The sequence below is a fragment of the Musca autumnalis genome, unplaced genomic scaffold, assembly GCF_047663935.1.
Source record: "Musca autumnalis isolate F117 unplaced genomic scaffold, ASM4766393v1 scaffold_2, whole genome shotgun sequence".
NCBI lineage: Eukaryota > Metazoa > Arthropoda > Insecta > Diptera > Muscidae > Musca > Musca autumnalis.
This window is the reverse complement of record NW_027411755.1, coordinates 261,764,714-261,782,757: the sequence shown is the minus strand read 5'-3', so window position 1 is coordinate 261,782,757 and position 18,044 is coordinate 261,764,714. Positions and strand designations below refer to the sequence as shown.

General features: G+C 33.6%; 1 protein-coding gene across 1 annotated transcript; it reads left to right on the top strand.

Annotated features, from left to right (window-relative positions):
• The first annotated feature begins 4,545 nt into the window (after nucleotides 1-4,545).
• On the top strand, nucleotides 4,546-17,832 carry LOC141391967 (uncharacterized). The gene is made up of 4 exons (XM_073964759.1): nucleotides 4,546-4,727; nucleotides 4,804-5,125; nucleotides 5,206-5,392; nucleotides 17,360-17,832. Exons 1-4 carry the CDS (start codon nucleotides 4,663-4,665, stop codon nucleotides 17,608-17,610), a joined length of 825 nt encoding a protein of 274 aa, XP_073820860.1. The 5' UTR covers nucleotides 4,546-4,662; the 3' UTR covers nucleotides 17,611-17,832.
• The last annotated feature ends 212 nt before the right edge of the window (nucleotides 17,833-18,044 follow it).

Genomic DNA, 18,044 nt, shown 5'->3' with positions numbered 1-18,044 from the left:
AAATAAAAATTAAGCTGTAAAAGTCCGTTGTGGAAAAAATAAGTTATGTCCGTTTTAAGTTGAAAATCGAAAAACCCCGTTTTTTACTACATTTACCGTTATAAAATCAAAAAGCGAAGTGACCCAAGGAATCCAAAGGCATTTTCGTTTTCCATGGACTCCCACAACACTGAATTTATGCATCAGAACCCCCGCAAATTTTCACTGTAGCACAGTGTTATTATTCATTTACGAATGAAGTCAAAATTTGCATATTTTCAAAAATTCAAATAAAAAAAATCTATTTTTTTATGATTTAAAATATTTTTGTTATGTACAAGTAATAAATAATCTATGTATATAAATAAAAATCAAATGTCGTTCGTTGATAATGGCATCAGTTGAGAACGGCTGGACCGATTTCGATAATTCTTTCTGTAAAATGAGCGCCATAACCCGACTTGGCCACGCCCACTTTTTTCAATTTTCAATTTTTCTCATTTCTACAAAAACTACTGAACCGATTTTCCTGAAATTTCCCATTTCGTACTTGGTGTTCGATTTTTCGAACAGTAAAATCACTTTTTTTCAAAAAAAAAATTTATAGATTTAAAAGGTTAAATTTTAAACAAGTTTTGGTATATGTATAAAGTCTAATCTGTCAGCAAATAAAAAAAAATTGTTCCCTCCCCCTCGATGTTAAAGGTAGATTTTTGAAACCTATATTTTTGGATACTTTTTAAATTATTTTTAAAAAAATTTTAAAAAACGAAATTAAAAAAGTAATCATGGGGAATTATTGCCAATATATGCAGCCGTTTCACAAAATATAGAGAACATGATTTACATGCGCAAGCGCGAGTTTACAGATGTGCAAAGTTGACTGTTCGAAATGTCAAACGCTGGTACTTAACCTACATATCAATGGGTATATCAAAACGTGGAAATTTACTGACAAATTGCGGGGAAACGTTATTATAGCACCATATAAGACTAAATACTAAATTTCAGCCATTTCTAAAGGATAGTGCGGCTAAAATCCTGAAATACCCTTAAATCGTTAGGTACCGTTCAACGGAGGCTATATAAAACGTGGACCTATGCTGACACATTTCTGGAGGAAAGTTAAGTAGCCTCAAAACATACTAAAAATGTATTAATTTACATCCATTTCTGTACGATAATGCAGCTAAATCCTTTAAATCTCCCGAAAATCGCTCGGTACCGTTCTATGGGTGGCAATCCAAAACGTGGACCAGTGCAGACACATTTCGGGGAAATGTTTTGTAGGCCCAAAGAAGTCTCAGTACCCATCTTCAACCATTTTTTCATACAAAAATGTTGAAATAAATCAATAAAACGACAAATAAATCAATTTTATTTTACTTCTATACATATAGCTTAAGCGCCACTGTTCGAAATTTCGAACACCACTTTTCGGGAAAACGAAAAATCGGAAACATTTTTTTTAGTTGATTTTTGATATCCTAAAAAAGTGTTTTGTTTTTAAAAAATAAATAAAAGTTTTGTTTCGGTACGATATGGATAAAAATAGGCTACACATTTTGTTGAATTTCGGAAGGGCGTTGTACTTCCCCTATACCCTATGTTTTTAAAAATGATATCTAATATATAAAAGACAATGTGTGTATGTTCCGTATAGACGGCTGAACCGATTTTCTTGAAATTTTCAGGGAATGTACAGGAAACACCCGTGATGAAAATAGGAGGTATATATATACCTCCCTCATGCCATATTTTTATAAAAACCATATTTTATCAGTCCCACTTTTTAAATGCGTTACATACCCAAAACTACTGAACCGATTTTCCTGAAAATTTCAGAGAATGTACAGGGAGGACCCGTGGTTAAAATAGGCTATACATTGTGTTGAATTTCGGAGGTGTTTGGTACCTCCACTATGTCTGATTTAATAAAACCGCTATTTTAGCAAAAATTAAACGAGTGATTGAATTAATTCTTCCGAACAACCACCCTCTGAACCACCCCGTTACGAACCACCCTGCTGCGGACTTGCATTCTCCGAACCACTCCGCTCCAAACTTTCACCCTCCGAACCAACCCGCCCCGAACTTCCACCTTCCGATCCACCCTGTTTCGACCTTCCACCTTCCGAACCAACCCGCATTGAACTTCCACCCTCCGATCCACCCCGCTCGGAATTTCCACCCTCCGAACCACACCCTACCATCCACCCCGCTCCGAACTTCTACATATCGAACCACTCTGCAACGAACCACCCTGCTCCGAACTTCCACCCTTCGATTCTCCGACCCTAGGTACTCATTTTGGGACCTTAAGACCCGACCACGCCCAATTTCTATCTCTGAAACTTCTGACCCGATTTTCCTACAAATTTCAGGGAATGTACCGGGATAATCCTGGTGAAAATAGGCTGCATATATGTCCCCTGGTGCTTGGTGAAAATAAACTATATATTTAGTGGAATTTCGGCGGATCGTGGTTTGAAAATTAATTCGATAGACAATGGTGGTTGTGTCTCCGACCCAAGGGACTTATTTGTGGCTTTAAGATCCGACCACGTTCACTTTTTTAAATGTGTTATATCTTCAAAACTTCTAAACCGATTTCCATGTAATTTTCAGATGATGTACAGGGATGGTCCTTGGTGGAAAAATTATATAAATTTTGTTAAATTTCGGAGGTGCGGGTTATACCCGAGTTATCCTATTTTTTAAATGCGCTGTATATGTAAAGTGTACAAACCATAAGACCCGACCACTCCTACTTTCTTAAATATGTTACAAATCAATGGAAATACCAGATGTTATGCATAGCGAAGCTTTGGTCTTATTGGAAAGCAAGTATTTAAATTAGAAGGCAACATATCGATAGCTATAGCTTCATCAGGTATATAAGTTGTACATTATAAGGAGGTGGAAGGACGACACAGTTGGCCCTTAAGCCACTGAACATTCATGTGAATGAAGGAACGAATTTACAATGGCACATAATAATTTAAGAAGTAATTCACCTTTAGATTTCATACAAACACTTCCAGTTATACTATTCCAGCAGATGAAATAAATGCATGCCTCAAGTCATCAGCTTTTTGGCGGTATGTTAAATTTAAATTTTTTATTTATAATCACTTGCAGATCACCACTAATTAGCGATGCAATAAAAATATCGCTGACTTAAGGTAACATAAAACTGCTTCAAGGGCCAGCAACGCGGACCGGGTCGGCTAGTATAATATAAAATGTACAAATATGGCAAAATATACTCAAAATCATGTAAGAATATCAGATTTAAACGAAAAAATTTTTGTAAAAAAAAGCAAATTCCGCTGTCTATTCGTAACTGAATAATAAATAATATATATTACATCTGGAACAAAAACATACACTTAAGTGAAAACATAAAACGATTTTCAACATATTATGGACCAGTCAATTTAATGTCATTTTTAATGGCGTTCAAAGTAATTTAGAGCACACTTTACAAAATGAAATGGTGTAGATTTATTATTCCAAAATGTATATATTTACAAGTATATTTATGTGTGTTTAAAGTAAATAGATATATACAAATAGTATATATAGAAACATAAACAATGTTGTGATTAGAGCTTTTATGTTTCTTTCATAAGGAGAGAATGTTCTTGAAGTGAGAACTTATGAAAAATGATTTCTCACACTGGGAAACAACTATTCCAATTCTTGTCAGTGAATCCGAGTTGTAAATCTATTTTTTAAACTTTTTTTTGAAAAGTGACTAAATTCAATATGAAGACCATCACTATGAGAGAAATAGATGAGAAAAAAAATAAAAATAAAATAAAGGTGAATTTTACATTTTTAAGAAATACTTTTTTTTAAATACATAGATTGAATAGTCAGAATACTGGTACCAATCATCCTGATATCAATTTGACAACAATGTTTGAATTTGTTTAAGAGGTGTCATTGAATTGAATTTTAAGTCGAGTGTAGCAATGTTTACAAAACCTTAATAACCTTATAACTAATAACTTATATCATGCAGTATAAGTTCCTAATTAAAGATTATTAGTGACGCATAATACATCAAAGTTTTCCATAGAATTTAGGCCGATTTTCTTATAGAATAAAATTGTTTCCTATAAATTTTAAAAGCGGCAACACTAATTCTAGCAGAAGAAAGTAGCTGCGTGTGGTAGAGATCTGCCACAGACCAACAATTTCTTCTAATGTGTATATGTATGTGGTAAGTACTTTTGTATGCATGTGTGTGGATTTGTGATATTTTCCTACTCGATCGATTTAGGAGAAACAGAAATTTACATATGCTAGAAAACGAACAGTGTGTGTGTACGTATGTGAACATATATGCTATTGGGGAAAAGGTGGAAAGCAGCAATACGAATGCGCACAGAGAATTTTCATAATTTGGAAAATTGAAATCTCACAAAATTATTGGTTAGCGGGGGGGTTTTTGAATGGTCTTTTCATGAAGAGATCTACCTCCCCCTACGCCAACGCCAACCTATAAACACATTTCGTTAAACGAAGCAAAACGAGGAAAAATTGAAAAATTGAGGTGATGGAGGATTTTTTTGAGAATTGCATAGTCAGTATTAAAAAAGTTGTCCGCTTGTTTAGTACAACGGGAAGAATTGAATTTTGTGGAAAAAAATATTAAAAGAGACCTAAACAAAAATGGCTGAACAAAAGAAGGCTCCTTTGATGAGAAAAGAAGAAGATTACGTTAAGGCTTTGGAAGGGTAATTTGAGTGTGATTTGTGTTTTGGATTTTTTCTTGAAAATTTCTTATGGAAATTGTTTTGTGGTTTGTTATAGTTTCATTACTCCCACCGATCAAGTTGCCTTGTTGTTGGATTACGATGGCACCTTGGCCCCATTGACCGAAGAATTGTCGGTTATGCCTAAGGATACTGAAATCAATATCAAGAAATTGGCTGCCAACGACAAAATCTTCATGTGCATTTTCTCTGGTCGTGAATTGAACGAAATCAAGAACCACTTGAAATTGCCCAATGTAACCTACGCCGGTAATCATGGTTTGGAAGTTGAATATCCTTCTGGCAAGAAATTCAAAATTGAAATGCCCGAAGAATTGTTGGAGAAGCACAACAAATTGGTTGCTGAACTCAAAGAAAAGGTAAGTTGAAAATTTATAGAAGAGAGAGAAAAAGCGGGACATTTTCAATTAACTATTTGTTGTATGTGTTCCGTTTGCAGGTTGTATGCTCCGGTGCCTGGGTTGAAGATAAGAAAATCTCTGTTACCTATCACTACAAGGGTGTCAATGACAAATTGAAAGCCAAATTGATTGAAAGCGCCAAGGGTTTGATCCAAAGCCATGGCTTCCAATTGATCGAAACTCCCTATGCCTTGGAAGGCAAACCACGTGTCAACTGGGATAAGGGTAAGTAAAAATAAACAAGAAGAATTTTATTACGACACCTGTTTGTGTTTTTCTACATAAATATAATTATGTGGGTGCAGGTACATATTTCCGAAACATACACTGTTTTACAAAAAAATTAATATATTTGAAAGTGAGGTTATAATAATGCCGACGGTATTTATTAAAAAATCATGCAAATGTACTAAAGTAACAGCGGTAACAGTTCTAAAGGCCAGAACAGAATCAATCGTCGCTTAATAACCTTTGGTCTGTTCCTTTACTATTGAAAATTGTAAAACCGGCAAAAATAGCAGAAGTTGTAAACTGCCCCCATATAAGTTGTATGGTGTCTGAAGTAAAGGAACGCTTTTCGAGTAAAAAGTGGTAAAACTTGAAGATTCTTGCACGTAAAGGAACAGAGCTCTTAATTAACCCTAATAATTTCTGGGTGAACTACTTCCTTTTAAAGTTTAAAGGACATTTAAAAACTAATACACTTTTTTACTCAGTAGAGTTTAAATTGATTAAAATAAATGTCTCAAAAACATTAGCTCCGTTCCTTTACGTGCAAGAATCTTCAAGTTTTACCACTTTTACTTGAAAAGCGTTCATTTACTTCAGACACCATACAATTCATATGGGAGCAGTTTACAACTTTTGCTACTTTTGTCGGTTTTACCATTTTCAAAAGTAAAGGAACAGACCAATTGTTTTATATTACTTCTAAAGCGGGGTACACACGATCAGTTTTGACTGTCGATTTTTCGGAATTACCGATAACTGTCCAATCGTCCAGCAACCACAAAATATTTTGTGGTAGCCTGATGACTGACAAAAGTGAGCGGCCACACTGCCAAGCAACCGATTATTTGAGCAAAACTGACAGTCAAAACTGATCGTGTGTACCCCACTTAAAGTCATGTTTACATTAGAACTTTTTGCCGCGTTAACCTATTTTTTCGGCACTAATATTACGTTTATATAAAACCGGATTTAATAAACCCACTAGGTTTCAAATGTCAATTCCATTGAGTATACGTCAAATAAATGCTCATAAAGAAGATTAACCCGGCAAAAAACTCCAATGTAAATTACGTTTTATTTGACGTATAAACAATGGATTTGACAATTTTAATCCACTGAGTATACCAAATGCAGTTATATCTAAACGTTCCTTAATACCGTTTGTATACCTTAAAATAATTAAAAACTGATATTGTAAATACCCAATATAGAGTATATATTCGGTTGATTCACTTTCCAAATGTTTGCTGTTGTATTGTGTTATCTTTAATTGATGTTTTCAATAAAACATCAGCAACTATGTATGTATATATGTACATATGTAGAGGTATGATGTTATTCTTTGTTTTCTTGGGAAATTGTAAATCCAAGGGAAATATATTTTCGCTAGACACATTGCTTTGACTTTTATTTTTATGATGTTCAGCTGAATAGCAAAAAATAACGCAAATGAATAATGGGTTTGGGCCGTTTTTTGAGTAGGCGTTGGTTCGATATTTGTTGTTTGTATTTTGGCCAAGAGATCAGCAGCCAAAAAATTCTTTTAGAATTTTTAAGAAAAATGACAAACTTATAGACAACCACGGCAACAGCCACTGTCACAAATCGGCAATATATTATGGACGACGACAATAACAACAACAACAACAGACAGACAGACACTTGCTGCCTGACCATTGCTTTCTGCTGTCAACGCATATAACAAATGTGCAAAATTTACACTGTATTTGAATATTTCAATATTTTCCAAACATATACATACATTCAGATCTCCCATATATGTATGTATAACCACATACATTCATAGCAACATTTAAACTTATACTCATCAGATGCATTTCTGAGTCATTTCAATAATTTTTAGATATGAAAAATTAAAAAATATTATTTTGATTACAAACTCATGCACTATGATGTAGCTTGCTACCGGTTGCTTAATGGTGGTACTATATTGGGTCAATGGCTCTTCTTGCATCCATGCTATTGTACTTGCAGGCGTGTGCCTGCCTGTCACAACCACTGTGTATAAAGATTTTATTATTTTTACAAAGTGAATAATTTGTTAAAAATGACATGTGTGCGATGTCGTAGTTTGTACAGATTATTGCCAGCAGCGCGGTAAACATGAAATTAATTGTTTCGGTTTTTCGATTTTTAATGCGCCAGAAGGCAAATTTTTATATGTTTTTTATGTCTTTGTTATATTTATTTTAGAATTTTTGACAGCCGCCTTGTGTTTCTTTGAAACTATTTATGAGAATAGATTTTTTTCTCAATATTAATAATAATAAACATATTGCTCACATATAGTCCCAATTTACATTGGGCGAGTTTACTTGCGGCAATTGTAATTTTGTAGGAGAGAGAGGTGAGGCATATGGTAACCCTTTGCCTCTCAGCACCCTCTCTCACCAACAAACTGACAATTGCCGCAAGTAAACTCGCCTAATGTAAATTGGGACATACATATGCATGTTATATTGCTATAAATATTTTAAAATTTTCTTGGCCAGTCAAAACAATTATAAGCTTATGGATATGCGGATTTTAAGGAATTCAAATAAATCTAAAAATAATACATTTCTTTGTGCAATTCAGCAACAACCTCATAGCCAATATGTTTTGTATTAAAAGTTTCAATAATGAATGTGTATTTATAATAAGCTCAACACACAAAGACAAACCCTATATAACCAGTGGAAAATCTGAATATCCAAAAGTTTGTCCTATTTTGTATACAAAACCATGTATATTCTCAACCCACTAATGAAAGCCGCATTTAACAAATGTCAAATAAAGTGTAAAGTGAGTTTAAACGAAGTTAGTATTTGAGAATTTTACCGGGTTAACGTTCTTTATGAAGATTTATTTGACTTTTGTGCTGTGGAATTTACATTTGAAACGCAGTGGGTTTATTAAATGGGGTTAAATTCATATGTACTATTAGTTGGAGAAAAAGCAAGAGAATTTTAAAAGCAGTAAAAGTTGTGAGGGAACTCTTTTCGAGTAACAAGTGGTCATGGCACAATTACCAAGGTAGTGGTATCGTAAAATTTTTAATATGTTATGTCAAAATTTGCTTTATGTTGTTGGGGAAATTACAAAATTTTTTTTGTAAAGGGATTTGACATTTAATTTTCGAACAGCTGGTGTTATACCACTACCTTGGTAATTGTGCCATGCAAGTGGTAAAATTTGAAGATGGACAAGTTGTACATTGAATATGTATTTTTGCACATACTTTTAAGAACAATATTTAAATAATAATAGGATTTTGGATTAACAAGCGGAATAGTCCTAGCTTAATGTTGAGTTGTTATGACTCAATTTCTGGCCATGAAAGCTAAGAAGGATATGAAGTTGTGTATTATGATCACTATTTGTGCGAAGTTAAGAGGTTGAGAGAAATTTTTAAGGGCGTGTATAGGGATAGATGATGGAAAGCAATAATCGATTTTTCGACTTTTCGATTTTGGTCTAAAACTAAAAATGCGATTTTTCGATTTGTCGATTATTTCAGTTGTCTTAAAACTCGACTTTCGACTTTTTTATAACCGCAGAAAATCGATTATAATCGACTATTCGTCGATTTTCGAGTTTTCTTTTGAAACCAAGTCAACAATCTATGGACAAACTCGAAAATCGATCACTAGATAACAAAAAACAAAAGTCGACTACGATTTTTAGACTTTTGGATGCAAAAAGTCGATTAATCGTTTAATCGAAAGTCGACTTACCTATCCCTAGGCGTGTAATGTATAAAGCGATTGGGAACCGATTGTTGCCTGAGAAAATGTTAGTGATGTCAATAACGAATACTTTGGGGATTTTGGTGGGTTCCGAAATATCAAAGTTATAATATTGTCTATAGGGAAAAAGGAAATTCGTGATGGTTTCCGATAAAAAAGACCTCGATAAAAAGGTAAAGTGATAAAAGGCTTAAAATCAGAGGTCAACCTATTTCAAATTTGGCTTGGCCGTTCTTTAGTGGTTTACCAACAAAGAGGCCAGACGGTTATGTACCGATGCCTTTATATATAAAGTCGGAGGCACTTTTGCAGCCTGGCATTCTCGCTTACCAGAATGACTACATATAACTGGAATTAGTTTATCCAGTGTGTTTCAATTGACAAATCCATTGCGTATATGTCAAATAAATTCTCATAAAGGAGGTTAACACCGCTAAAAGCTCTTATGTAAACATTATGTAAGTCAATAAAGAATAAAAGAATAAAATGCAAAGCTCATATTTGGCTCGACAGTACTACTTTATTCTTTGTGTCTCCTCTTTAACACTAATGGGCCGTGTCCGTTCAAATGATAACATGACATCAGTTACAGTTTGTTATTGTAGTTATTGTTTTAATAAGTCACACAACGGACCGATTCTGCCCGTGCCATAAGGGATCAAACAAAATCGTTCCGCTGATTTGATGATCCAAATTTCATCGGAAATCCATGGCTTCATTTTACTGTTGGCACACTCAATGTGGTCCTTGGTTGATGAAAGATATGTATGTATCTCTGACAATACTCCACGAACTTCGTTGCTCAGCTGGGAGCCCTCTTAATGGATAAGCAAATTCTGTGGCGATTTCTCTGATTTTTAAACGTTTTATATCAAACTTTTGTGAATGCTTGGAGTCTTTAATCATTAATTTTATACAGATGGCAATAAGAAAGTGGTAATAACTTCCTATATCGGCTTCCGTTTTGATTCATACATCGAGTAATGATCCTCTCCTTTTCCTGCGTATCAAAATACGACAAAACTTTCCAAAATAAAACTAAGAATCATAGACAAATAAAAGAATAGACAAAGAAATCCTCTCACCTATATTCTCTCACTCAATGAGAATTGAGTCAGTTTACGAGATACTCAATTTTAAAAATGGCAAGAACGATACATTTTTAAACTATTTTTTATGGTAAAAGAAAATATGTTGGTAGTATTTGGCCGGATCTACATCCTCATATAAAAAAAAATCAAGAAAATCTTGCAATTTACCAACAAACAAAATGCAATTGAGTGAACACACAGCATATTGGTTGTAAGAGCGAACCCTACAAAAAACAAGCACACTACAATTTCTCTGTCTATTCCTTTATTTGTCTATGCTAAGTCCGTGTTTAGACACACAAATTTCTCGGGAAAGTAAATTCAGTTTTTAGGCAATAGGGGGTAGGAGGGCTCTTTCCTCTCCGCTCTCTCCCAAAAAACTCAATTTACTTTCCCGAGAAATTTGTGTGTCTAAACACATACTAAGAATAGGATAAAGTGTCTGAAAAACTGTTATAATTTGTTATGGATAAATAGGATAAATAGGGATGCCAACTGTTCCGAAGTAAAAATCGCTACAGACCCTAGATCTGCAGCGGTTTTACCTTGGAACAGTGTATATCAAAAAATCACCACAAGTAGCGGAAAAACCACAAACTTAGCAACCGTAAGGATACAATTGACCTTTACAAATTAAAATCCTTCTCGGAATGGTTGTACAGTGTCTATAAACATTAAATAATGGGTTTTTTGTTTGCATTTGGAACATTGTACTTAGAATATAGCCATACGATTCTCCAACAGCTGTTGTATTCATACTGGCGCCCAACGAGGGATCATTACCAATATGTCTCAATAAGTTAAATATATATCGGTATTTCAAAAAATGTTGGTGTGGACCCTAGTTATAGCCTGCAATGCTGCACTTACTAATTTTCCTCTGGTGTCTTATGCTTGGTTTACATTTACGAAATCCACTTGATTTCAACTGTCAAATCCATAGGTTAAACGTCAAATGAAATCTCATCTGGATTTCATTTGACGTTTGAGCTATGGAATTGACAGTTGAAATCGAGTGGATTTCGTAAATGTAAACTTAGCATTAGTCTCGATGACCGCTAGTTGCAAATTCATAATTTTTGTTGAGACTTTTTTTCATTGGAATGTCACAATTTACAAGAAATACATGGTCCGGTTGGGTGCCACCGTGGTGCAATGGTATGCACGCCCGCCTTGCACGCAGAAGGTCGGCGGTTCGAATCCCCGGCCAGGCAACATCAAACATTTTTCAACGGTGGCAAAATACCCCTCAGTAATGTTGGCGACATTTCCTGAGTATTTCAGCCTTGAAAAACTTCTCCACAAGTGGTGTCTTAAGACACGCCGTTCGGACTCGGCGATAAACAGTAGGTCCCATATCATTGAGCTAAATATGAATCGGGGTGCACTCATCGATATGAGAGAAGTCTCCCTTGTCCCGTATGGGATGTTGTGGAACAATGTTTTGTGTACATGGTCCGGTCGACAAACCGCTGGAACGGCTAGTGGTAACCATATCTCCTCGTAGTTACCACTCACTTTCACAATGTGGATTAATCTGTCATTATCTGTCGATTTTGAGATATTGAGATATTGTCCCTAATATCGATACCTCAGATAATCAAGGTTTCGAAAGAGATTATTGTTTAATAGAGACGGAATCGTGATCGGTGTATCTAAGTACCCAAAATAAAAACAATGGATTTTGGGGAACAAAGCTAGACTTCACACCCTTACCTGCTGTTATTTTATGGTGTGTATTGGACGTGGACCCTTCGTAACAACCGAATACCAGAAAACTGTCCATAACAGATCAGTCTTCATAGATCATATAACCACAATTCTTGTTTTGGAAATATGTACTCCAGCATTACCCGCCAGCAAGGTGAACTAGTTGAGGACCGAAACTTGTCGATTCTCAGGATTTAAGTAACAAGTTCTACTTTAGACCCATCACAGTGCAATCATGGCGTGTCATAGGAGGTAACCAACTAACACTCTCTGAATTACCCGTAGATGATAGTATACTAGTTTCAGGTTTACAGTCATATACTAGAATATTCTAATACTGATATACTAGAATATTCTTCTGTTGTTCTTTAGAAAATTGATGCTGTTTATTTGAGAGTTAATATTCCCAAATGTATACTTGGGGATACAAATGTGTCAATGGGCTACCTTTGCATTACTTATGGTAGAAACCATAGACTAATGAAACGTATAGACATAGAAAATTGTAGTGTGCTTGTTTGTTGTAGGTGTCGCTCTTACAATCAATATGCTGTGTGTTCACTCAATTGCATTTTGTTTTTGGGTAAATTGCAAGATTTTTTTGATTTTTTTATATGAGGGTGTAGATCCGGCCAAATACTACCCACATATTGTCTTTTACCATCAAAAATAGTTTAAAAATGTATAGTTCTTGCCATTTTAAAAATTGAGTATCCTGTAATCTGACTCAATTCTCATTGAGTGAGAGAATTTAGGTGAGAGGATTTCTCAGTCTATTCTTTTGTTTGTCTATGGTAGAAACACAATGACTTTTGTTGCTTGCTTAACACTCAATTTCATGTAAACGAATAAAGGCCAGGTACTACCTAATACAAATGCGATTCTGGATTTCTTTATTCTTTTGCATAATGTGAGGCTTGGGTAAGCAAGAATTCCTCATTCTGTTCTCACCTTTAAGGGTCAAGTTTGTACTAGTACGGCTTAGAACTATGACAATTGGGTATTGATAAATAACAAAAATTGTTAAAAATCACCTTGGAAATGAGTAGATAACATTATAGCTATGTTCCTTTACGTGCAAGAATCTTAAGCTGAAAACACATACAACGTTTGGGTAAAGTTTTGTGTCGTTTTGACCGCTTTTACACTGTTGGGCATGATGCCGAAAAATTCAAATTCATTTGAAATATATGCCGGCAAACCCATCAACGCCGGACTTTGGTGGCGGCGTCGCCCTGTTGTTGTTGTTTTTTGTCAACGCCCAACGCAAAACTTTACTCAAACGTTGTATGTGTTTTCAGCTTTAATGTTTTACTTTTTTACACTTTTTACTCGAAAAGCGTTCCTTTACTTCAGGCACCATACAATTCATATGAGGGCAGTTTACAACTTTAACTACTTTTGCCGGTTTTACCATTTTCAAAACTAAAGGAACAGACCATATAACAACTTTGAAAGATTTTTGCTCTGCTCCAGAACCTGCAAGAAGCTACTATTTTTACTAGGATGACAAGTTGTCCTTTATGTTATCGGAAAAAATAGTACAAATTAGTATATTCTTGCAGTTCTGGTAAAAATATTGAAAAAATTCAAAGAATTAAAAACTATGTTTGCAATATCATTTTATTTATTTAAAATTTATTCTACAGTACCATAAATCACTCAATAACACATTAAACAAATTCAAAAGTCTTTGCCACAGTTAATGAGTAAATACATAAAGTAATTAAACAACACATATGTAGATATATCTACTTATATACAAATGTAAATTTTGTATTTCAAAACTATTTTTTAAGTAAATAGAAATAGGAAACCTAACAAAAAAACCAACAAAGATATTACCAAAACATCCACTTTGCAAACAAATTATCTATGAACAGATGAGAAAAATTAAAGAAAATCACAACAAATATTTTTCATTTGGAAACTTTTCTAGTGTTAATGACGCAATTTCAGCAAGCCAATTTCCCCTGCCATCTCCTCTGAACAATTTTATATGTAGACACAATTTGTTATGGCTGTTCTGATTTCTAAATATTCATAAGACAAAATAAGATTACTACTTGTCCATTTTATACCCCAAGTCAGAAAATTTGAATACAGTAACAAGAAAGCAGGCAGGGGGTAGGTGTATGAAGAGGAATATACTCGTACACCTCTTCAGACAAACTCTTCCTCCTGTAGATCATCTCAATATTTTATATTTTTAGCTTCAATTTTTTATATTGAAAAAAATGCCCCCCATTCCCAGGCTATGTGTGTGTGAACCACAAGTGTAGGAGTTGTTGTATAGATGTGCGTAATTTTTTTGGCGGGGAAAGAAAAACATACCTACACAGTATAATTTTACTTTCGAATAATACAAAAGTAATTTTTGAAAGAAATGACAACACAATTTTCTCTCAAATCATTTGTTATTTATTATTATGTGTGGGTATCTGGACCACCTCCAGGTTTTTTGATTTTTAGCACACCTAGGTGTATGTATGGAACTGAGCGGTGTGTTTTTTGTTTAAGGTAGATGCTAATCATGCACACCCATACATACATAAAAATGTACACAAAAGATGTCATTTTGTAGCATGTCATAATGAGAATGTGATGTTTTTTGTTAAAATTCTATTTTTTGTTAAGATTTTTCTGCGTTCGCCTACTTGTCTGTAGTCTTCTCATGTGCATTTCAAACAAAAAAGAATATTTCTTATGCACTTTTCTTCAACTCGGCATTTTTTCAGACGGCACCAATAATTTCTTCTGTTGTTTTCTAGGCAATATTCAATTTTGTTAAATATGAAAAAAGAAGAAATCCTAAGATTTTTATGTTTCTATATCCCACATATTGTATATTTATACACTGAAGAACAAAAGTATGCAAATACATACCGACCTATGTGTGTATACATGTGTGCGCTTATGATATATTTCGTGTGTCTCTTGGTATTTTCTTGACACACGTTATGCTTATTATAATTTTTTTCTATGGACAATAAAAATACGTTGGACTTTTTTTGATTTGTGTGGAATTTGTTTACGTCGCATCTTTTCCTTGTTTTTTTATATTTTTTGTTTCTTTCTGCGGTGACAAGACAATTAATTAGTGTTCTGATTTTGTTATTTTTGGAGGCATAAATTCTGCTGTAACATCAAAAGAATACATATTTTTTTGTTTTTCTTTTGCAATCAGGCGTAAATTTCTTAGACAAACGTTTGTCTTAAAATATGATTCTTTTCACAGATAATTAAGCAGATTGATGTGTTTGTTTATAGAATGTCTGTTGTTGTCTTATACATGTTCAAATATTGATCAATATTCATCCACTATTTATTGATCGTGTTGTTTTTGGCCAACAAAACACTAACGTATTTTCAGTTTATCATATTTCGCAAGCAATAATAGAGACAGTTTTATTTAAAATAGATTTTTTGGTGCATTGCAAGTTAAAAGGGCAGAGTTGTAGTTCTCAAATTTATTTATAAATCACAACATTGGCGGTCTTTTTTGTTGGGATAGCTGTTGCAATTTTATTTTGTTTAATATTCAGACTTAAGCCTTGTTGACTTATAGGTCATTTAGATATGACTTCATTAGCCGATTTTAGACATTATCAGGTTTAATTTGTTAAATCCAGTCATAATCCACCAGATTTGCCATACAAAAATAATAAATAAATCCTCGTATACAACTCTGTTTTTTTGCAACATGTTGCTAGAAAATACAAAAAGTTGCAAGGTGACACAAGAAACAAGGTGGATGCATCGGTGAATTGTTGCAATAAAAATAATTTAAAATGTCAAAATTTGTAAACAAGGCGGAAAATTAAATTTGCTTTGAAATACAAAGTTGATTTTAATCAACCAAGACTAATGCTACGTTTACAATTACGAAATCCACTCGATTTCAACTGTCAATTCCATTGCAAACGTCAAATGAAATCGAATTGATTTCATATGAAATTTCATTTGACGTATACGCAAAGGAATTGACAGTTGAAATCCACTCGATTTCGTAAATATAAACGTACTATAATATTTACGACGTCTAAACGAAAAAAATAATTCTTTATTCGCTTATTAGTTAGCATTAGCAGCATAATGTGCTAACATTGACAGTTGAAATCCACTCGATTTCGTAAATATAAACGTACTATAATATTTACGACGTCTAAACGAAAAAAATAATTCTTTATTCGCTTATTAGTTAGCATTAGCAGCATAATGTGCTAACATTTTCAATATTAAACAATAAGTTTGTAATTTGCCGTATGTTTTTTGAGACGAATTAAATTTACAACAACTTTTTTCGACGTTTCAAATTCGATCAAATGGGCTGATGTCTTGGTAATTGTGCTATGAACAAAAATCAGCTGACTGCCATTTAAATCCTCCAAAGGTATATCTAAATGCAAAGAGATTTGTACTGCATTTATTAAATCCAGTTGAGGATTTATGGCTAGTCTAAATGAGCTATTAACACATGTTCTTCCAGTCGTTATATTACTATTCTTTTGTTTACAAGTTTAATCAAGAACTCCAAGAATCTAATACTTTTTACTTTTTTCGACATCATTTACAGATACTTGCAGGTTCTGAAACAGACAGACATAATATTTTGGACAAAATATATTTACGCCGATTAATAGGCTCATTTTAATATTATCTTTCTTGCACTAGATACGTATAGCTTGCAGTTCATACCACAACGAAATCGATACAATTTTTCTTCTACCGATTATCTGATTATCTATTGGTCTGTTCCAGTATGTTATCGTAGTAAAAATAAGTAGCTTCTTATAGGTTCTGGAACAGAACATATATCTTCTCCAGAAAAACAGAAAATCGATTATGATATTCAAATAATTAATTGCGTCATTATTACCTTCCATAAAGTCATGCAAAAGACATGAGCTGTGTTCCTTTACTTACCTGAGGTTACCATTTGTTACCATTTTTAACCTGCAAAGCGTTCTTAAACCCCAAAAAGTGGTAAAACTGGCAGCAATTTTGGCACTTTTCTCTTTTACCACTTTTACCATTAAAAAAGTAAAGGAACAAAGCTATGATATAGGCGCAAAAAGCTGATTTCTAGCCGTACTATGACTTCATTTGCGTATAATTGCACCATGGTATTCCTCCTCCGGCATTAAAAATATTTGAAAAAAACTCAATCATCTCCTTAGCACAATATCTGTCACTTCTATGTATAACGCAACAATTACCTCGCAATTACATACTCTTCTATCACAAGTTCCAGAGCAAGGAAATGGGACAAATCAAGTTTTTATATACTTATATATAAATAAAAAAAAAACAAAATTAATTTAATTACTTCAAAAAATATTTAGTTATAATTAACATCTCGACATTATACAAACAAACTTAACATTCTTTTTCCCCATTTCTTCTTCCAGGTGAGGGCGCCAAGATGATCTTGGAAAAACAATTCGATGCCGACTGGGCCAAGAACTTGAAAATTGTTTACTGCGGTGATGACACCACCGATGAAGATGCCATGAAAATGTTGGCCGGCATTGGTAAAACTTTCAGAGTCTCCGAATTGCCCAACTTGAAGACCTTTGCCAACTACCAAATCAAGACTGTCGAAGAAGTCGGTTGGTTGTTGAAGGCCATCCAAGCCAACTATGAAAAGAAGAAGAACTAAGAGAGGAATATATTTTTATATTAATGATAATAATAATAATTCTAGAGTCTTTAACAAAATAAATAATTAAAGTAAAACAAATATAATAATACTAGGGGCGGCGGACATAACTTTTTTGGTACCCAATTTTTATTTATGTATTTATTTTTTTTAAATAAAAACAAAACAAATTGTAATAAAAATCTAAATATTCAAAAACAAGATAACGGAGAAGAAGAAAAACTATTTTATTTATTTAAACATTTAAGGTCATGTTTATATTATAGCTTTTTGCAGGGTTAACCCTCTTTATGAGGATTTATTTGAAATATAAGCAATGGAATTGACATTTGAAACTCAGTGGGTTTATTAAATCTGGTTTTATATAAACGTACTATTATCGTATTTATAATAAAACACAATGAAACGTATTCGATCTTGATTTAATGGGTAAT